This window comes from Macrotis lagotis, chromosome 4 (genome assembly GCF_037893015.1).
Source record: "Macrotis lagotis isolate mMagLag1 chromosome 4, bilby.v1.9.chrom.fasta, whole genome shotgun sequence".
Taxonomy (NCBI): domain Eukaryota; kingdom Metazoa; phylum Chordata; class Mammalia; order Peramelemorphia; family Peramelidae; genus Macrotis; species Macrotis lagotis.
In genome coordinates, this window is record NC_133661.1 from 32,068,184 (window position 1) to 32,089,970 (window position 21,787).

At 46.2% G+C, this 21,787-nt stretch overlaps 1 protein-coding gene across 2 annotated transcripts in view; it reads left to right on the forward strand.

Annotated features, from left to right (window-relative positions):
* The window catches only part of PALD1 (phosphatase domain containing paladin 1), a 92,136-nt gene that overhangs the window by 31,288 nt on the left and 39,061 nt on the right, over positions 1–21,787 (forward strand). For both annotated transcript variants that reach the window (XM_074232458.1, XM_074232457.1), the window contains exons 2-10: positions 5,707–5,919; positions 8,847–8,949; positions 11,251–11,430; positions 12,657–12,821; positions 14,303–14,463; positions 16,376–16,451; positions 16,893–17,044; positions 17,767–17,866; positions 18,084–18,182. In XM_074232458.1, coding sequence (XP_074088559.1) covers positions 5,729–5,919; positions 8,847–8,949; positions 11,251–11,430; positions 12,657–12,821; positions 14,303–14,463; positions 16,376–16,451; positions 16,893–17,044; positions 17,767–17,866; positions 18,084–18,182 — 1,227 coding nt within the window. In that variant the 5' untranslated portion in view covers positions 5,707–5,728. The remainder of the gene's footprint in view (positions 1–5,706; positions 5,920–8,846; positions 8,950–11,250; positions 11,431–12,656; positions 12,822–14,302; positions 14,464–16,375; positions 16,452–16,892; positions 17,045–17,766; positions 17,867–18,083; positions 18,183–21,787) is intronic.

Consider the following 21,787-nt stretch of genomic DNA (forward strand, 5'->3'; position numbering starts at 1 on the left):
GACCCGAGTTCAGATCCTGCCTCAGACATTTATGAGTTGGTGAATCACATAGTTTCTGTTTGCCTCAATTTCCTTATCTGTAAAATGAGGATAATAATAACACCCGCCTTCCAGGGTTAGTGTAAGACTCCACTGAGACATTTCTAAATCCTAAGGCTCTAGGCAAATATTTTTCTTATTCTTGTTATCATATAACACCTCTTAGTTCTGACTTTGTTATACAGTAAGCATTAGCAAATTCTTGTTCTCTCTCTATTTCTTATTGGTCTCTAAGGAAGCCCAGTTTGGATGGTAACCAGGACCCTAGAGACCACTCTTTCCCTTAGGCCTTGATTGGTTCATGGAACAGAAGCTATTTTACCTCTCCCATTTTACAGATGAGCCAGTTGAGTCTCATGAACTGTCCACAGTCATCCAGCGATGTGGTGGAAGAGTCTTGTCTTCCAGCTCAGGCTTCTCTTTTGCTGCCTTTTGGCCCTCCCCATTCTTGAGGCATGTCTTCCTGCTCTCCAGTGTCTGGTTGACATTTCGAATCATCCCAGGGGTAGTAGAAGGTCTTTTAGAGCACTTAGACCCTCTGGATCTAAGTCTCTCCCACAACATATGATCATCAGCCTTCTCTTGAGGACCTCTTCTGGGAGGGAATCAGAACTTCCTTCCCTCCCTCCTGGTTCTGTTCTCTGCAGTCAAACAGAGGGAGGGAGGACCTTCCCTCCTCCCTCAAGTCTTTTCTTCCCTTGGCCCAAGTCACACAGCTCAGAGACGTATCTTGAAGTCTGAGCTCTGGTCTCTTGAGTCTTCAGACTGTACTGAGCTATCTTTCTTTTCAATCTGGTGGACTGGTATTTGAGGTTTGGTCAGTGGCTGGGGAGCAGAGAGAGAGAGCTAAGCTACCTAGACCATTTGTATACAAAATCTCTCTGGCTTTGGACTCCTAAGTCCTGAATATGCTCCTCCAGGGGTCACAAACTCATCAATTAGAGCTGAAAGAACCTGGGGCACTTAATCCACTCCCCTTTTTGTGCAGAGGCTAGTAAGCCTCTTGAGGCTTGAGATGATCTTCGGTCTTTCTAGCATCTCCTGTACTCCCTCATTCTTGTAGATAACACCTGGGATTCCGAAATTCAGTGAATCTGATGGCTAGCATCTGAGCAAAGAACCCTATCTGACATGGACTGAAACCGGGGAGGTTTCCCTGAAACCTGAATTGGACTATGACCTAACCTTCTGAGATTGCACCAATGTGAGGAAGGCAAGGTAGGGGGGTTACAGGTGTGGCGGCCAGAGCAGCAGCCATTGAGCCCCTCGAGCCCCTGCCATTGGGTCCAGTGAGCATAGACCCAGCGAACAGTTACCATTGGGCCCAGCAAGCAGCCAACACTGGACCCAGCAAGTAGTTGCCATCGGAGCCAACAAATGGCCACCATAGGGCCCAGCACGCAGCTGCCACTGGGCTCAGCGAGCAGTTGGCATTGGACCCAGGAAGTGACTGACTTTGGGCCCAGGGAGCAGGCCTGCTGTTCTCTTCGGCATAGTCGGAACTAAGATTGTCCAGGAACCCGGAGTTGCCAGGACAGGCCCCTGGCCCCTTCCCTGGCCCCGGGTGACTGATTCTGGAACAGATTATCCAGGAGTTTGACCTACAAGACTACAGGTGTGGAGAAGCCAAGGTCTAACTCCAGGCCCTGGTTAGGAAGAGGTTGAGACCCATTGACTCTGGCTGACTTACCTAAGGTCATTCAGTAGAGACAGGATTAGAACCTTCTCTCCAAATCCATTTTTGCCTTTATCTAGTAATATCTTTGGCTTCTTTGACTTGGTAGCTTTTTCACAGCTTTTTAGGGAAGGAAGGAGATTTTATACCATATTGTTACAATATTATTAGGGTCTTAAAAGTTGGTTGATAACCCTTATTTTTTTCCTTTATAAGGGGCATGTGTGTGTGTGTGTGTGTGTGTGTGTGTGTGTGTGTGTCTGTGTCTGTGTCTGTGGTGTCTGTGTGTGTGTTTGTTAGCAGTTATTGGGAATCAGGGTTTATTGACATCTGATGGGCAGTCATGGTTTTAAAGACTGGCCTGAGGCACCAGGACAAGAAGTGACTTTCCCAGGGTCTCACAGAGAGTGTCTCCCTGTTAGGGCAGGCCTTGAATCCTGACTTTGAGGCAGGCTCTCTGACTATTCTCCATGCTATCTATCTTTCCCTCTCTTCCTTTCCCTTCTTTTGTCTCTCTCCCTCTCTCTCACACCTTCTTAAAAATTCCATGAGTTAGACAAGGCAAGTATTATTATTTCCATTTTACAGATGGAGAAATTGAGACATAGAGAGAAACCTAACGTCTGTCCATGATCACGCAAGCCAGACCTTCTGAACTCTCTAACCCCTCTGTTCCCTATTAGTTCCTGCTGGGGTGGTGGTGATCTCTACTTGGTGAGCTAAGTCTTGTCCTTCTATAGGTCAAGGATTGCCTGGAGGTATTTCAGAATCTCAAAATTGAGAGTGACCTTGAGGCCTGCTTGCCACCTTGAGCGGCACCCTGACAAGTGGCTCAGATTCAGACCTCTATAAGGTCTTTTCTAGTCCATTCTGCCCTGAGGCACAGAGAGGATGAGTGTCTTGTGTTGGGCTATTAAGGCAGAAGGTAGAAATGGATATAAATTTGACTTGATGACTGAAAACTCACTCATCAGCTTCTTCCACAGCCTGGCCTGCCTTGGGGTTAATGGTAGAGAAGATTTCCCTTCTCCTGAACTGAAATCTGCTTGCAATTTCTGCCCCTGCTCTCTGGGGCCAAGCAGAAATGGGCTGAGCCCTTCTCCACACCTCAGCCCTTCTCCATGCTGTTGAATTCCCTTTAAATGTCCTCTTCTCTAGAAGGCACGGCTTCATTTTCTCCATCTGGTTCTCCTATGGCTAGGTATTCATGAGCTAGTTACTGGCCTTCCTAAAATACGGCTCCCCATAACATGTAGCATGGGCATATGTATAGAGGTGTATATGTGTATTATGTCTGCCTATTTAGAGGCAACTGGTGGCTCAGTGGATAGGGCACCGGGCCTAAAGTTAGGAAGATCTGATTTCAAATCTAGCCTTAGTCACTTCCTAACTGTGTGACCCTGGGCAACTCACTTAACCTCTGATCCCTCTGACAAAATAGATCCAGTGGAGAAGGACTTGGCTAAACACTTTGCCAGGAGAATCCCAAATGGGTGACAAAGAGTTGGATAAGACTCCCAACCACTGCATAGCTATTGTGTGCCCATCTCCTTCTATGATCTCATGATGGGGTTTCCTGCTGTGTATGTCTGGTTGAGCTGGCCACCAAAGTCTCTCCCAATTCTCCGTTGCTTTGCTTCTGGGCGATAATTCCCTCCTGTCTATTGCATGGGGTTGGTATGAGGCAATCTTTCTGGGCCATAAAACAGAAAAGAAATGGGAGTTGTCAGCAGTATTGTTTGGTGAGGTCTGGAAGAGACTGAAGCCATTGATAGGGAGCCCTGGAGGCCTTGAGAACGGGCCTCCCCTGCAGAGCAGGAGGAGGAGGAGGAGGAGGAGGAGGAGGAAGAGGAGGAGGAGGAGGAGGAGGAGGAGGAGGAGGAGGAGGAGGAGGAGCTACAGGGAGATTTCAGGAAAGGAGTCTGGTTTCCTTCCAGACGGAGGGCACTGGGGCCATGGGGTCAGACTTGGGGCATTGCCGAGCTGTTCTATTTAGAAACTATCTTTCTAGTGGGTCTGATTTCCTCAAGCCAGCCTTGGGGCCACAGCTGCAAACATCTGGGTTCCCCCTCTGAGTGGCTGGCTGCCAGTTGTGGGGGTCCAGCCAAGGCCCCGGCAGGAGAAGCAGGTGGCGGGAGTGGGGGAGAGACTGAGATTCTTCTCTCTTAGTTCAGAGAAAGAGACTGAGTCTGCCAGGGAGCAGCTGTGGCCAGCTGTAGTTTCCAGAAACTTCCTCTGGACAGTCTTCCTCCTTGCCTTCCCTCCTCCATCCTCTTCCCTGTCCCCTGTGGTACTGAGGCTTTCCTCTGGGACTCTCTCTCTCTCTCTCTCTCTCTCTCTCTCTCTCTCTCTCTCTCTCTCAGTGCTCACCCTTCTGCCTGGCAATGCTTTCTCTTGCCTATTTTCTTGGTTTTTGCCAGGTGTTAGGGGGCTGGGAAGCCCAAGGAGGCAGATTATCAGCACTTTGGATGTCCTGGCCTGGGAAGCAGAGGACTTAGTGTTTGCCCCAACACTGTCATCGGGGATGACTGAGATAGTGACCAGCCTAGAGGCCTGGACAAGCCCATGCCACATGGGAATGGTTGAATTTACGGTTATGTTTAGTCTGCAGGAGAGCCTGGGCGTGGGGGTGGGGCTTGATGGCTGTCTTTGAGATATTCTAGGACCTGTCATGGGGGGAGAGGAATGAATGTTGGGGTCAGACTAGGTGATCTGTTAGCACTCAGTCTGTGACCCTATGATCTTTGCTGTTCTTGACCCCAGAGACCACAGTTAGGAGTCCTGGAGAGGGGGGAGAGGGAGGAATCAGAAGAAGGCCAGGGTGGATTGTGTGGTCTCTGCAGGTAGTGAGCTCCCTGTTACTGGAGGGCTTCAAGCAGAGACTGGAGAAGCCCATGTAGGTTACATTATTGAGGCGATCCCTTGTTCAGGTATAGCTTGGACTTGTTCAGTCTCTGGGGGTCCCATTCATTTAGATATTCAGGGATACCATGATGATTTTTTTACAAGATCATTCAGTTCAGTGTTGTCCCTTAGAACATGTATAGTGTCCTACACACCTCATTTTACAGATGAGGAAACTGAGGCTTAGGGGAGGGAGCAAGTGTCCTTGGCCATGATAACTCTAGTAAGTGGCTGATCTAGGATTAAACCTGAATCCTTTGATAGCTTCTCTCCCACTGTGCCACGGTTGTCCCCATCTAACTCCTGCACTTCCTGCTTGTGGAGACTCATCTCTTCTGCCTTTACCCTGAAAGAGAGAGAGAGAGCTTGGCTAGGGTTTGGAGTCCCTTGGAGATGGGGCTTTCATAAACACAAGGTGTGGGTGTATTAACAAAGCTGTCTTTGGAAGGCTCTGGAAGTTGTCAGCTCTGACAGGGACCCAAGGAAGAGGGCTGGAGAAGAAACTGGCTGAGGTTTTGGGGAGGTGTGGGGAGGGAGCCAGATGAATTATGGTCACAGCCCCCCCCCCCCAGCCTGCCTTTGGCTAAAGGAGACTTTGCAAGGCAGAACCCAGAGCCCAGGAGCTGATGAACCCGGCTTACGGTTCTGGAAAGGAGGCTGAACTCTCTGACTTGATCATGTGGGGGCCCTTTAGCTTGGGGTAGTGGACAGGTGGTTGATTTTAGACTCAGGAAGATGTGGGTTTAGATTTTTCCTCTGATACCTGGGTACCTTTCTGAGACTATAAGTTGCCCAAATATATCATCATTATCATCATCATCATTATTATTATTATTTTAGGCTCCCTTCTAGCCTATCTGTGATCCCATAAGACTGCAACTGGGTGTCAGAAGAGTTCTAGACTAGACCTGGGTTCAAATCTAGCTTTGGACACTTCATTGTCTTGACCCCTCTCAGTCTTGGTTTCTTCATGTATAAGATGAAGGCCTTGGTGGGCTCTTTCAGCTCTAACCCCTTTGACGCTAGCTTCCATTGAACTTCAGACTGTTGGTTTTCTCCATCTCCCTTTTCCATTTCCTTCTTGACAGATCACTTCGTAAGCCTTGGATTATGGGTACGACAGCCAGTACCGCCCAGCAGACGGTGTCGGCGGTGACGGGCCCTCCATTTGAAGGCCTCCAGGGTTGCGGCGGTATGGAAGACCGCCACTCACTCAGCATCCACTCTTTCCAGACCGCTGGCCCTCATAATAGTCGGGCCAAGTCCATCATCACCAACAAAGTAGCTCCAGTTGTGATCACGTGAGTGACCCTTTCACCTGACAGCCTCTGGCAATGCTTGTCCCTAACTCTGAGCAAATGCTACCTGACATCAATGGATGGAGCCAAGGTAGAAGACTTGGAAAAGACTTTTAGGGTCTTAGAGAGGGGACAGTCAGTATGAAGACCCAGACTGAGGTGGTTAGACTTGTCTCTTGAGGAACCTATCCTTGGGCAGACCACTCCCCGTTTGTGGGCCTCTGTTTCTAAAATATGATGGTAGTTGATTATAGATCTCTGTGTTCTGTCTGAATTCTCAAATCCCAGAATCCTAGGTGAGGTAAATGGCAGCCCCCCTTCCAGGGCAAGATTTCCCAGTGACCCAGCAGATTCACCTTAGACCAGTCGCTTTCCCTGAGCCTTTACTACAAACATTGTAATGGAAATTTTTGTTAACCTCATATAGGAAATCGAAGCTTTGGATCAATGGAACTGGTAGAACATGTTTTCTGTATTTAAGACAGAGCTAGGTGTCATAGTGGATAGAGTGCAAGACTTGAATTCATAACCTGAGTTCAAATCCTGTTCAAATAACTGGCATTGATTTGCTCCTTCCCCTCTACTGAAAAGAATTTTGATATTTCAGAGGATCTTGCAGAGACTGCTTCTGAAAAGGGAATAGCTAAGCAGGCTGTGAGCCCACTGAGGGCAGAGAGGGAAGTCCTGCTCCTAATCCCTTCTGGTTTCTCCTGTGGAACCAACCATAGGAACTTTTCCACTGCTGGTGGTGGTGGTGGGCAGTCAGCAGATTCAATACTTTACAAGATTTGTGAAACTAGCCTTGAGGGAAGCTGCTTCCAGGCCCCTCCAAGTCTTGAGATCTGTTTTCCTGATCTAATTTGGCCAAAAACTTCATGTGCTTATAGACAAGCTGGTGTTGGATGACCTCATATTAGTTAGGCTCATCACCAAAAGAGTCGCATCCTCATCTACCCTGTGTCTGCACTTTAGCAGAAGTGGGATCCTCATAGTAGCCTCTAGGTTAGTGAAGCTTTTGAGAACCTGAGGCATTGGTGGGGGAAGAGACCCTCAGCAAAGGGCTGGTGGACCAGATATCCAGGTCCCTTCCTTATGGAACTGCTGTGACTCCTGGGTGTTCATCCATCTGGTTATCCTTAAAGTGGACCAGTTCCTGATGATCAACCTTAATTGACATGCTCATTCCATCAGTGCAACATTCAGGCACAATTTTGGGGTATCTTCGATGGAGAATCCCATCTGTATCCAGAGAAAGAATGGTGGAGTTTGAACAAAGACCATGTACTATTACCTTTAATAAAAAAACTTGTTATATTATGTAATTTTGCTGTCTCTTATACTTTATGTTTCTTCCTTAAGGATATGATTTCTCTCTCATCACATTCAACTGAGATCAATTTATATCATGGAAACAATGTAAAGAGTAATAGACTGCCTTCTGTCGGGGGTGGGGGGTGGGGGGAGGGAAGTGAGATTAGGGGGAAAATTGTAAAATACAAAAATAAATAAAATCTTTCTTTTATAAAAAAAATAAAGTGGACCAGTTCTAACAATCATTGGAGGTTAGTCCCCTTCTCTTGCCTGTACCTTCCCCTTGTCTCTCTTCCTCTTCCCTTTTCTGTCTATTCCTCTACTTTCTTTTATCTCTCTTCTTCTTTCCCTTCTTTTTCCTCCTCTCTTTTCCCTTTATTCTCCTCTATTTGTTAAAGACATTTAGACAGATAGGGGAACACCAGAGCTACTGTTACCCACACTCAGTGAGGGGCCTAAGCAGGATGGAAGTGCTGGTAGTAGTAGTAGTAGTGAGTCAACTCAAATCCCACCTTGTGAGGAGGCCTTTCCCTGTCCTCTAGCTGCTGTTGCCTTTCATTCTATGCTCATCTTCCACTGCTTTTTTTCACTTATTATAAAGATTTTATTTATTTTGAGTTTTACAATTTTTTCCTAACCTTACTTCCCTCCTCCCACCTCCCACAGAAGGCAGTTTGTTTCCATGGTATACATTGATCCAAATTCAATGTAATGAGAGAGAAAAATCATATCCTTAAGGATCTTCCACATACTTCTATAGATCTTGCATATTCCTATTTCTGTCCCTTAATTAAATTAAATTTCAAATAAAAAATAAAAACTGGATGTAATGTTTTTGCCACCTCTTTTCTCTGCTTCCCCTTCCTTACTCCTTGCCAAAAAAGAAAACCCTTGTAATAATATTCAGAGCCAAGCAAACTAAAGTAGGTGTGTCATTTTGCCTCTGAGTCTGCCAGCCGGTAAAAGATGGGCCATCGGAATGTAAGCTCCTTGAGGACAAGGCTTGGTTTTGATTTTTCTTTTCTTTAAATACCAAGCCTAGGACATAAGTGGTCCCTTTACAAATGCTTGTTGAAGGGTTGTTGTCCCATTTCTTTAGAGCAGGTGTAAAAGTCATTCATGTGGCATCATTACATTTTATTATTATGCTCATTGGTAATATGGGTTACATTGTAGTCAGAAGTAAATGCTAAAGTCTATACATGGGGGCAACTAGGTGGCATAGTAAATAAAACACCAACCTTGGAGTCAGGAGGACCTGAGTTCAAATCCACCCTCAAACACTTAAAAATTGCTTAGTTGTGTGACCCTGGGAAAGTCACTCTTAACCTTATTGCCTTATATAAATAAAAAATTAAAAAAATAAAGTTTATACATGGTCCAGATAGGTCTGCCATCCATCCCTAACAGTCTTGAGAGGTAGGAAGTACAAGTTTCGTAACAGGAAGCAGCAGCCCCCCTCTCAGATTAGGGTTTCTGTATTGATAAATTAAAGGGTTGGAGGAGAAGGGAAGAGGGGATGTCCGAGTATCAGGGGTACATCGACTCTTGGGAATGGCTTGAGGCAGCTTGGGGCAATGGGGGACTTTGCCCTTGACTCTTTCTGCTCCCTGGGACAGGTACAACTGCAGAGAAGAGTTCCAGATCCATGATGAGGTACTCAAGGCCCATTACACAGTGGGCCGGATCTCAGAGGCCACCCAGGAGCACTACCTGGTCCAGGTGAGTCCTCTATCCTCCCACATCACCTGAACCTCTCCTTTCTCTTTCTTTCCCCCTCATCTAGCTTACTCTCCCCCTTTCTCCTTCTCTTTCCCCTTTACCTTCTCCTTCATCTCTCAGAACCTCTTCCCTTCTCCCCCTTCCTCTACCCTCTTCTTTCTCTTTGTCTCTCTTCTTTTTTCTCCTCTTTTTCTTACCCTTCATCCCATTGACTTTTTGCTCTCTTTCCCCTCTTGCTATTTTTTTTCTATCTCCTTTAAAGTCTCCCTAGTAAGGGGAACTCTTATCTTTTTTCTCTCCTCCCCTTCCCTCTTCCTATTTCTTCCTCCTTCTGCTTTCTTTTCCTTCCCCTCTTTTTCCTCTAGGTCCTCTGCCCCCTTTCCCCTTGGATTCTCACGTGAGCCATCTGAGATCTCTAGCTTCTTGTGGCCTTGTTCCATCTTGGGTCCTTGATGCAAGTTATAATGCAGGGAGTGAATTGTCGGACTGTTTCTTTACTCATTTCTATCTTCTGACCCAATCATTTAGGATTAACCAGGATGAGAGACTATTTAATAGATTGTCACAACTCACAAAGGACCTTAAAGTCCCTAGAAGCAATCCCTTTTTATATAGATGACCACTTTTGGGCAAAGAGAAGTTAGGCCATTTGCCAAAGATCACACAGCTCTACAGGGGCCAGACTGAGACTAGCCATGTGTCCCCCTAGGGAGATGCATTGATTCTTCCCCAATCTTTCCACGCCCTTATCCTCCAGTCCTTTCTGTTCTTCAGGTGTCTGGGGAATCTCACTGTCCAATTGTCCTTCTGGCTACCCTCTCTGTGACGGAGCTTGTTCTGTTAATTTTTTAAAAAATGATCACAGTTGGGAATTTTCCTAACCTTTTACCCTCATGGAGATCTGGAAAGGAACAAACTTTGTCCATCCATGGGGAGGGGGGGATGGAGGAGATAACCTTTCAATGTTTCTTCCAGCCTGAGAATGATCTGATGTTCCCGGTCCCTGAGGGTCCCCAGATAGAGGTTAAGTTGGTTGAATGCCCGCTGACACTTTCCTCTCTTCCCTGGCTCACTGACCATTTTCCTGTGGGAGTGTCCATCTACCTCTGCTGTTAGAGATGGGACAAATGGGTGGGTCCAGCCTGCCCGGCTCTAATTGACCCTCAGACTGTCCCCTTTTCATTCTGCTTTTATGGCTCCAGCTCCCCTTTCTTTTTGTTTGTTTCCTTTCCTTTGTTTCTGTTCACCTTCCTTTACTAATCCTAGTTTTGAATCAGCTCGCTCCCTGATCTTCTTGCCCCTTCAGGTCTTGATGAATTAGACTCTGTCATCTCCCATGCCTGGATTGCCATCTTCCTTATCTCTGTCTCTTGACTTCAAGGCCCAGCTCAGAGCTATCGCCTCTATCGGACTCCTGTCTCCTAGCCCAGTTCCCTACTCCACCCGCACTCCCTCTTGCCTCATATTTTCCTCCAGTGTCTCCTTCTTTCCTTATCATCTGCTCTGGATTATACTTACTTGTCTACAGGCTCATTCTCAGAATGGAAGAGGACCCCTGGTGAACCATCCTTTTTCCTCTTTCCTCCTCTTCCTATTTTTTTTCCTATCTCCTTTCTCTTTGTCTCTCTTCTTTTTTCTCCTCCCTTTTTTCTCCTCTTTTTCTTACCCTTCATCCCATTGACTTTTTCCTCTTTCCCCTCTTGCTATTTTTTTCTATCTCCTTTAAAATCTCCCTAGTAAGGGGAACTCTTATCTTCTTTCTCCCCTCCCCCTGCCTCTTCCTCTTTCTTCCTCCTTCTCCTTTCTTTTTCTTCTCCTTCCCCTCTTTTTCCTCTAGGTCCCCTGCCCCCTTTCCTCTTGGATGCTCACGTGAGCCATCTGAGATCCCTAGCTTCTCGTGGCCGTGTTCCATCTTGGGCCCTTGATCCAGGTTATGACCCAGGGGGCCAATTGTTGGGTTCCTTATTCCTAAGAACTGTCCATTTTCATAGGGGCTCCAAGTTGTGGAAATAGAGCTGAATCTACAATCAGAAGACTCAGATTCGAATTTTGTTCTTTTACTTAAACATTGAGTGACTTTGGGCAAGTTATTTGCCTTTCTGGGCTTCATCTGTAAACTGAAAGGTGGATCTCTCAGCCTTCATTCCACCTTGATCCCCTTGAAACTATAAGTCATAGCTGATATATGGTGTTCTTGGTGAAGCTTGTGTCCTGACATGAATGGGAAATTGTGGGGGGGTAGGATGAAGGGGCTCTGACCTCTTTCCCCAAGACTCTACCCCCTCCCTCTTATTTTCCTAGGGACGCTACTTCATGGTTCGGGATGTATCGGGGAAAATGGACATCTTGAACACTACAGGGAGCTGTGGGGCCCCCAACTTCCGCCAGGCCCGAGGTGGGCATGCTGTGTTTGGTATGGGACAACCCAGTCTTGTGGGCTTCAAGAGAGTTCTCCAGAAACTCCAGAGCGATGGCCATAAGGTGGGTGGAAACTGACTCCCTTGCTCCATATAAGAAATTGATTTCAGGGTTGGATATGAGGAAAGAACCAAAAAGAGGGAAGGATGGAGGCAAATTTTTGGAGCAGAGAGGAGTGGGTGATGCTCAGGGGAGGATAGAGGAAACTGATGTGGTCAAGGGTTAAGTGTCTGTGATGTGGATTATTGTGGGATGATGATGATAGTGATGGGGGAGGGGTTGGAGGGGTAGGCAAGACCAGATTGTGGATGGTCTTGGAAGCTGAACCAGGGTCTTTGGGCTTTAACTCCTTGACAATGGAATATCATAGGGCCTCCTAGATTGTTAGCTCCTAGAAGGCAGGGCCCTTGTCTTCTTTATCACCCCTAGTTCTTAGTATAGCTCTCTAGACACAGTAGATACTTAATGTTTATTAAATGATAAGACTGTGTCAGCAGCCCAAGGCTAGGTATTTTCTACACATGAGCTAGAATTATATTGGGGACTTGCCCAGTCATCATGGGAGACCCCTACATGAAGAACCTAGGAATTAGAGGGGAAGGAGGATAGGGATTGGGAAGGAAGGAGAAGGAGGGGAGTTGAGATCCTAAGGGAAAGGCAGGGGACAGGAGATGGGAATGGATTTCAAATCTGTGGTATGGCTCTGCCTCATCTTCCTGCTTAGATTGTTAGCTTCTGGAAGTATAGATTGTGGCTCATCCATCTTTAGACTCCCCCATGGTACAGAACCTTGCATGTAAGATATTCAGTAAATATCTATTTTAATGAATCCATGATAAAGGCAATGATAGTTTAGTCTTATGGTAATATTGTGTAGGTGGCTAATGACTGAGCTGGTGAGAGTGATGATTGATGGTAGAAAGATCATGATGACAATGGCATTTATTGTGTATGTCATTGATGGAGGTAGAATGATGACATTTAAGATGGTGATGATAATGCTAGTGATAGTGACAATGGTAGGGGTGATGCTTATGGTGATAAGATTATAGGGTGAGGGATGGGTGATGGCTGTGGTGGTAGGATGATGATGATGATGATAGTGATAGTGATTATGGCAGGCGTGATGTTCATGCTGATAGGATGATTAAGCGGGTAGGGGTGGAGCCATCATGATAGGGTGATGGTGATGAGAGTGATAATGGCAGGGATGATGGCCATCATGGTAGGGTGATAGTAATGGTGTTGATGATGATAGTAATGAGTCCCTCCTCTTGGGCTCTCCACAGGAGTGCATCTTCTTCTGTGTCCGTGAGGAGCCTGTCTTGTTTTTGCGCATGGATGATGATTTTGTGTCTTACACGCCTCGGGACAAACAGAACCTATGTGAGAATCTCCATGGACAGGGCCCAGGTGACCAGGTGGAGAGCTTGGAGCTGGCAATTCGGAAAGAGGTGATGGTAGGGGCAGGGGAGGGAGTCTGTGGTGGGGTGGTGGCTGCCTTGTTGTTGGGTAGATAATCAACTAAGAATATCCCTGGGGACCTGTGGAAATAGAATGCTTAGTGCAAGGGTCATCGATTCATCGAATTGAATCCTTAGAAGTCACTGAACCCAATTCTTTCATTTTACAGATGAGAAAACTGAGACCCATCGAGGTTAAACAACTTGTCCCAGGCTGTACAACTAGTAAATGTACCAGGCAGGATTTGAACCTGGTTCTTTATGACTCCCAAATGTATCCACTTTTCCACCAAGGGCTTTGAAGTCAGGAAGATCTGGGTGTGAATCTAGCCTCACATACTCACAAGCTGTGTGACCCTGGGCAAGTCCCTTAACTTTCTGTTAGCCAGGCAGGATTTTTTTCATCTGAAGCATCAGAGGATGGTGGATTTAATGGGGATTTATTTAGTTCCTACTATGGGCCAAGCATATTTTTTAAAAAAAGTATTTATTTATTTTCACATCACTACAGTAGTCTTATAGAAATAAACATAACCCCCATGCCCCCACAAAGATAGAGAACTTAAGAAAAATAAAGTGAGAGAAAAAAAAGTTTACTTCAATGTGTGTTCACATACCATGGACTCTGTCTTTGGGATGGATTGCATTCTTTATCATAACTCCATCAGAGAAGTTGCTTCAGTGTTTTTTTCCACAGTTGCTATTTTCTAGCTATATTTCCCTACATCCTATCCCTCCCCACCTCCATTTATTCTGTTCACTCTCTCCTTTTTCCCTGTCCCTCCTCAAAAGTGTGTTATATCTGACTCCCCTCTCCTATGATCTTCCCTCTCTTCTATCACCTATACCCTCCTCCCCCCATCCCTTTTCTCCCATTCCTTTCCTCTCCTATTTTCCTCAAAAGTAAGATAGATTTCTATGCCCAGTGGAGTGTGTATGTTATTCCCTTTCTGAGCCACTTCCAATGAGAATGAAGGCTCACTCACTCCTCCTCACCTTCCACTCCACTGCAAAAGCTTTTTCTTGACCATTTTAACTTCACCCATCCTTCCTCTCCTTTCCCTTGCTCCCAGTATATTCCTTTCTCTCCCATTAACTCCATCTTTATACTATATTATACCTCCAGTTCTTTCCTGAGCCTTGTCTATACATGCTCTTTCTAACTGCTCTAATAAATGAGGTTCATGAGTATTATCAGTATCATCTTCCCGTGCATCATTAAACCCCTCTAAGTACAAGTACAAATATATTTTTTTTTACAAATTTTATCTCATTTATCCTCACAATAAGTCTTGGAGGTGGTTTCTATTATTATCTCCATCTTATCATCATGGATGAAACTGGGGCAAATAAGAGGTCAATTTGAACTCGTGTTGCCCTGACTCCGGACTTAGAGCTCTGTCCGCTGGCTGCCCGCTGGCTCTAAGCTGCCCCTCTCAAAGGTGATGCTCTTCTGACCCTCTCTGGTTCAGATCCATGACTTTGCCCAGCTGAGTGATAACACGTACCACGTCTACCATGATGTTGAGCACTTCCAGGGGGAGCCGCACTTGGTCCAGGTCCAGAACGAGGATGACATCCACGTGACGGAGGAGGTGTATAAGCGTCCCATCTTTCTGCTCCCATCCTACAGGTAACAATTCAGAGGTAACAGCCTCAGGGGTTGCTGCTCCAGACTGGGTTCTGGCCATTGACCTTTACCTGAGTTCTACCTCTGATTCACTGGGAAAGACCCTTAGGCAGGGTCTTTTCCTATCCAAGGCCTCAGTTTCCCTACCTGTATATTGGGTGGATTTATTTCTGCCTTCTCCTTTATGATGGTATGGGGACACACATGGGGTCATATTGCTGGAAAATATCCTAGACATATGGGGAATTGATGGTGTCTTCCTCCTCTCTTCATATAAGATTTTTATTGATTCTTTTTATTTTTATAGCTATTCTTTTCTTTTATTATTTATTTATTTGACTGTCACCATGGGCATCCCCCTACCATTATCACCATCTCTAGCATTATCAGCACCATCTTCAGAGCCATTATTCTACTTCCAACTCATTTTTTAAGTTTCTGCTTGCTCCAAGATCCTAGGAAATCTATAAAATTTAGATGAGACTCCGTTTCTGCCTTCAGGAGCTTACAGTCTAGGAGGGGGATAAAAGAGACAGAGAATGGAATATTCTTTAGCACCTGATGCTTTCAGAATTCTGAAAAATCTTAATACATTCTTTTTTCAAATATATCTATCCTCCCTTCTCCTACCAAGTGATTCTGTCTTGTCTTTTTTTTTTTTAAAGGCTTTTGCAAGGCAATGGGGTTGAGTGGCTTGCCCAAGGCCACACAGCTGGGTAATTATTGTCTGAGACTGGATTTGAACTCAGATCCTCCTGATTCCAGGGCCAGTGCTCTATCCACTGTGCCACCTAGCTGCCCCTCGTCTTGTCTTTCTTAAAGGTGTCCCTGTCCCCTTCCATCCCCATTGGGGAATAAATGAAGGAAGAGAATGATTGCAGTCAAAACTCTCAGTGTGTTGATTGTATGAATCTCACTGAGTTTCTCCTCTCCCCATTCACGGGATTTTCCACAGGATTTGGATTTGCTGCTGTCTATCCCATAGGATGACAGGCAAGCCAGGCCCTTCTGTTTAGGGATGGCCTTACCTCCTTGAGAAGCAGGAACATTGGGTGGAGAGCCAGAGGACTGGTGCTAGTCAGTTATAGACTGTGTGACCTTGGACACATTACTTCTCTGGGTTTCAGTCTTCTCCTCTGTAAAATGGTGGTGGGGGAGTTGATTTGATGGTTTCCGAGATCACTTTTGTCCCTAGTTCTGCTAACTGATTGAGGTCTAAAGGGAAGGACTGGGTGGGGCTTCAGTTCAATATGATCTCGGTCCCCTCTTCTCTCCCAGCGGGGTCTTTACCTTGAGCCCTTTTCTCTGTCTCTCTTTTTTTAAAAAATATTTTTATTTCAGTCAAAATTTCCCAATTACATGAAAAATCATTTTAAAGAATCATTTCTTTTCATTTTGAGTTCCAAATTCTCTTCCTCACCAACACCCCCTCCCCTCCTGAGGAGACAATTAATTTGATTTTGATGATAGTGTGAAAACATGCCAAATACATTTCTGTATTAGCCATGTTGCAAAAGAAAACATGGACAAAATAAAACAACAAAAATAAAAACAAAAGATGTGCTTCATTTTGTATTTAAAGTTCATCAGATCCATCTCTGTATGTGGGTAACTTTTTTTTTTTTTTTGCGAGGCAAATGGGGTTAAGTGTTTTGCCCAAGGCCACACAGCTAGGTAATTATTAAGTGTCTGAGGCCGGATTTGAACTCAGGTACTCCTGACTCCAGGGTTGGTGCTCTATCACCTGTGCCACCCAGCTGCCCCTGTGGGTAATGTTTTTCAGCGTGGGTCCAGTTTTTCATAGTTGATCATCTTAACAATCTTGCTGTTATGGTGTACAATGTTCTGGTTCCACTAACACCTTTTCTCCCCACCTTTGGGGTCTCCTACTGATGAGCCATTGTTGACTTACCAGGTACCACCGACTGCCCCTGCCAGAGGATGGGGCACCCCTGGAAGCCCAGTTTGATGCTTTCATCAAGTTCCTCCGGGTAAGCAAGAGTGGTGGGATGGATGGGGGTTGGGGCAGCCATTTTGGGGGGCCTGAACCTCAGAAGTTCCTCCTCAAGTCTCCATTTCTTTATGAAAGGTCAGAGTGGGTGCTGTGGGTTCTGCCTTTGGCTTTGGCTTTGAGCTGAGTCCACCCTTGGTTATGGACTTACCTCTGACCATGGTCAGCTTTCTCCCAAATTCATGCCTTTCTTACTGACACAGACTAGTGAGAGGTTGTGGATGGCACCACAGACCCATCCCCACTAACCAGGCCATAGCTCAGGGCCCTTTACCCTGCTACTGTGTTGACTTGTTCTGTTATGAAGGATGGTGGGTGATAGTTGGGTCATCTGCCTGGTCCATCAAGCCCAGGATGGGGTCCTGCTTCCCTGGGCTGCTCAGACCATAGCGTTGCATGATTGACAGTGTCTTACCTCCAGGAGAGCCCAAGTCTGCTGCCACTCCGGGACCCCTTGGGTTCACCCCCGGCCCTTCTCTTCAGCTGCCAGACTGGAATCGGCAGGACCAATCTGGGCATGGTCCTGGGTACCTTAGTGCTTTCTCACCTCAGGAAGATGACCAAGAAACCAGAGTACGTGAACTTGTCACAAGGGACCTGTGGGATGAGGGCAGGATGGGGTTGGGAGTTGCCTACCAGCAATCCTAATGAGTCAGGGGTCTGGCAAAGGAAATATGGAAAGAGGGCATTGGATTAGTGTCTGGGGGATCTGGCCCTACCATCACCTATCTGTGGGACCCTGAAAGTTCCCCCTGGCTTTCAGGCCTGGTCCTAGTGGGAACTTAGGCTGGGAAGCAAGATGCCTGGCATTAGTGCATCAAACTGCAATAAGACTTTTGGGACCCTTGCTATTTTTTGTGTATAATCATATCGGATCATACTGGCCTAAATAAAGGCTGCTCCTGAACATGTCATATTGCTACCATAGGATCCCTTTGACAGGTCATACATATTCTCTCTCTTACAGATAGTAGTAAAGTCTTAGAGAAGCTCTGTTTTTTGGGGGGAAAGAAACTGCTGGTCTCTGGAGCAGTTTAGTATTTGTAGTATGAGCTTGGGTAGAGGGTTTCAGGAACCTCCTGCTGAGATTATCCAGCTTGGGGGCCAGTCACCAGTTTCCCCTTCACTGGCATTGTCTGTGAGAGCTGGGGATCACTTTGATGGTGTGAGGAAGCCTCAGGCTTAATTAGCTAGACTTCACCCCTTTCATGACTACATGAAAAGGAGAAATTGGGCATGAACCCAACATCTCTGCTGTGTGTGTATCACCTTGACTTTTCCCCTCCTCCTGGCAGGGCAGCACCCCCACAAACTGACTCCCGGCTCTCGGAGCACTTGGAGGTGGTGCAGAGCTTCATCCGCATGGTACCCAAGGGGAGGCAGATTGTGGAGGAGGTAAGGGAACCCTGAAGGCTGAGGGGTTGGGAGGGAAGGACCATGGACCATGGAAAGTGGGGGGCCATGGACCATGGAAGCTAGGGGCATGGCCCCTCTCACTTTGTTGAAGGTGGGAGTAAGGAGTGGTTTTCCCTTCTCTCTTCTCTCTCTCTCCCTCACTGTTGGCCTCAATTGCTTCTTTTCTCTCCATTTCCTCCAACCCCTTCCTTTCTAGGTGGACCACACCTTAGAGGCTTGCTCAGAATTACATAATCTGAAGGAGAACTTTGAAAACCAGAAGAAGTTGGAAGGGCTCAGGCAGGATCATTGGCAGGTGAGGGCGTGATGGGATCTCTCAGAAAGGTTGGGCCCTCCCTGTGTGGAGCAGGGGGAGGACAGGGCGAGGGCCCAGGAGGGTAGGGAGCCTGCTCCTAGGATCCTGCAGTCAACATTTTGACCTGGAAATTCACTAACCGCCTGACTCCCATGGGCTCTCGAAGGTATCGTTGTTGGCCACCCCTCCGTCCCAGCTCATCTGGGCTGCTGCTTTGGAGCCGGTGCCCAGACCATCACTAGGCTGAGTCCAAGCTTGCTAGCTTGGTAGAGATCCAAGCTGAGTCTTGTGATCCACCTGACATGGTCTTCCATGCCCTGGAGAGGACTGCATGAGACATCAAGGAAATGCTGATTACTGAGAGTTATGAGGCTAAGAGTTCTGTTAGGACGCTGACTGGAGAAGGGCTTGGATAAGAAGTCGATAAGGCCCCTTCTTCCTCTGACATTTTGTATACTTTGGTCTCTATATCAATTCTGTCATTCTGTGTTTAGGGTTCCTCTTAGCTCAGGTATTCTATGGTTTATTTAAATTTTTTTTTAAATTTATTTAAGGCAATGGGGTTAAGTGACTTGCCCAAGGTCACACAGCTAGGCAATTATTAAGTGTATGAGGTCAGATTTGAACTCAGGTCCTCCTGACTCTGGGCCGGTACTCTATTCACTGCACCACCTAGCTGCCCTGTTGTCTATTTTTATAAAACTCTCGGTTTCATATTCAGTGTTCTAAGGTCCCCAAAAGGTGTGACCTTCTATGTTCTAGGATTCCTTCTACTCAGATATCCTTTGGTCTATTTTTATAAAACTCTTTCTCTAGGTCTGACATTCTATGTTCTAAGGCTCCCATCAATTTTGACACTCATTTCTAGGATTCCTTCTAGCTTGGATGGTCTGGCTCTATTTTGTAAGGTTCCCTTGTGGCACATACATTTTATGTCCTAAGGTTTCTTTTGGGTCTAAGGCTCTCTCATTCTTTGAGGCAGTGAAAGGAGGACTATCTCTGGAGTCAGAGGACCTGGACTTAAATCTATACCAAATTTATACTTGTGTGACCTCAGACAAGTCAGTGAACCTCCCTGGGCCTCGGTTTCTTCATCTGTAAAATGAGAGTTGGACCAGGTAGTCTCCGTTTTAGCTCCAGGTCTATGACTATACAGTCCTGTAGAGGCTGAGGCCATAGGGTGGACTTGACTTGTGTAAGTCCTTAAAGATTGGTCAGAGAGGTTTGGACCCATCAGGGTTAGGATTATCCCCATCTAGACATGCCTCTCTGGTATAAGCCCAACCAACAGGAGGAGAATTAAAGTTCCTTTCCCATCTCTCTGGTCTGTTGTTGGTTGTTGGAGGGGCTTCTACTTGGGCTCTGGTGTATGGGAGAAGGTCCACTTTGTCTCAGCTGTCTCTGCCCTCCTGCCTCCCATCAGCGATCTCTTCTGACAATGTGAATGCTAACAGGTCCTGGAGGAAGGACAGGAACAGGGACAGGAAAGGGCGGATGAGGAGAAGGAAGTTTATTTTTCTCAGTCGGGTCTTCTGGCCTTATGACATAAACAGGATGGAAGAAGGTATCCCCGAGATAGCGGGGAAAGGTAGAAAGTGGGACAGGCAGTCAGCTCTGATGGATGGTGTTAAAATCCAGACCCTTCCTGGATAGACTCCAGACCCCTCTCTTGCTGCTCTGCCTTCCCCCCAATTCCGGCCCCCTAACCAGTCAGTGTTTATTCTAGATACTGCATCTGCTTTCTGATAGGTGCTTTTGGACCAAAATGATCCTCAGTGGGTCTCTTATCTATGGAAATATCAGAACTTTGGTGGTCAAATGGGTGGCCCAAATAGTCATCGAAGGATTTATTGTTTTTTTAAATTTATTTTTATTTTATTTTTTTACAAGGCAGTGGGGTGAAGTGACTTGTCCAAGGTCACACAGCTAGGTCATGATTATGTCTTTGAGGCTGGATTTGAACTCAGATCCTCCCGACTCCAGGGCTGGTACCCTATCCACTGTGCCACCTAGCTGCCCCTTTTATTTTAAAATAAAGAGAGGTATTGTTGAGAGTAGCATATTGAGAGTCCTTCTCAAATCTAGGAAGACCTGAGTTCAAATCTGTCTCACGTAGGCTGTGTGATCCTGAGTGTGCCACTTAATCTCTAGACCAGAGGTTTCAAACACGCGGTCCATGGCTGGCAGACAGCCCACAGCACTCCCAGTGTGATTCAAACCAGATTTCAATGTAATTTGGTACATACTTAGCAAAACAAACAAAAAGGCAATAAAACATAGATAATATTAATATATCATTTTCTAAGTTAATATATGACCTCCAGCAATCTTGAACTGTTAGCGGCCTGTTTCTATTTGAGTTGGACACCATTACTCCTGATAATTGTAAGTTGTAGAGATGGTTCCAACCCGTATTAATAGAGGTGGCTTCCACCCCGGAGTGAGCTGTACTAATAAAATCACAGGTCCCTACCTTATTCCTATTATTAAAATAAGTTTCATTGAGGCCTTCTGTTTTCAAATGTTTTATGACAGCTCATGTTTTTATCTCACTTCTCCCAATGTCTCCCTTCCTGCTAAGAGTCTTTCCCCACTAATACTTGGCAGAGTGCCTGGGACACTGGAGACTCAGTGCCTAAGAATAAAATAGGGAGAGAGAAAAATAGTTCAGCAGAACTGATCAGCATATTGCAAAGAAGTGAGGCGGGGGAGCATCTCGGATCACCCCTTTGTGGCCATTCCATTTTCTCCAAATTCAGTTTGGGAGGGTCTGTCGGCATTAAGCTCTGTTAAATTGTTGCAGTTGGAGGAACATTGGGAAATTGTCTTTCTGTGCTGTGGCTTCCTCCTATTCCCCATCCCCTGGCCAGGAATGGAGCCTTGCAAAATGACCCCACCAATGTGGCAATGCAGGTTGAGAGCCTGCCGCATTGCCAAGCTCTCCGAGGAGATGAGGGAGCTGGATGTTGGGAGCCCTTGTTTCTTGGTCCTTTCTTTGGATTTTTGTTTTCATGGGGTTCACCTATTGCTGTCTGTCATGATGTCTGTTACGATGTTTGCCCCTTATTTGGTCCTGTTTTCTTCCCTCTGCATCAGTTTCTAGAAATCTTCCTTTGTTTCTCCAAATTTCTCTTATTTTGCATTTCTGATTATTGTAGGATTAAGAATGTCAGGACCCCTTAGAGATCACCTGGCTTCTCCTTTTATGTGTGGGGGAAACTAAGACAGTTAAAATGTCTCTCCATCTCAGACAATGTGTAAATTGCAGAACAGATTTGAACCCGGATCCTTCTCCTCCCTCCCCATTTTGCTTTTGGAGAAGGGTTGGGAACTGATGTTGAGAACTGATGTATCTTTGTCGCTCCCTGTCTCTTGACTCTTCAAGACTACTGGGAGGGGTTTGGAGTCTGCAGAGTTGATCCAAAGAAATCCCACTCCCCTTATCCCCTGGGGGTGGTCCCTCCCAACCCTGATATCCCATGTTCTAAGATCCCTCTCATCTTTGATGTTCTTTATCCTAAGGTCCCTCCCAGTCCTGATGTCCCAGGTTCTAAGATCCCTCTCATGTTTGTGGCCTAAGTGTCCTCCCAGCCCTGATGCCCATG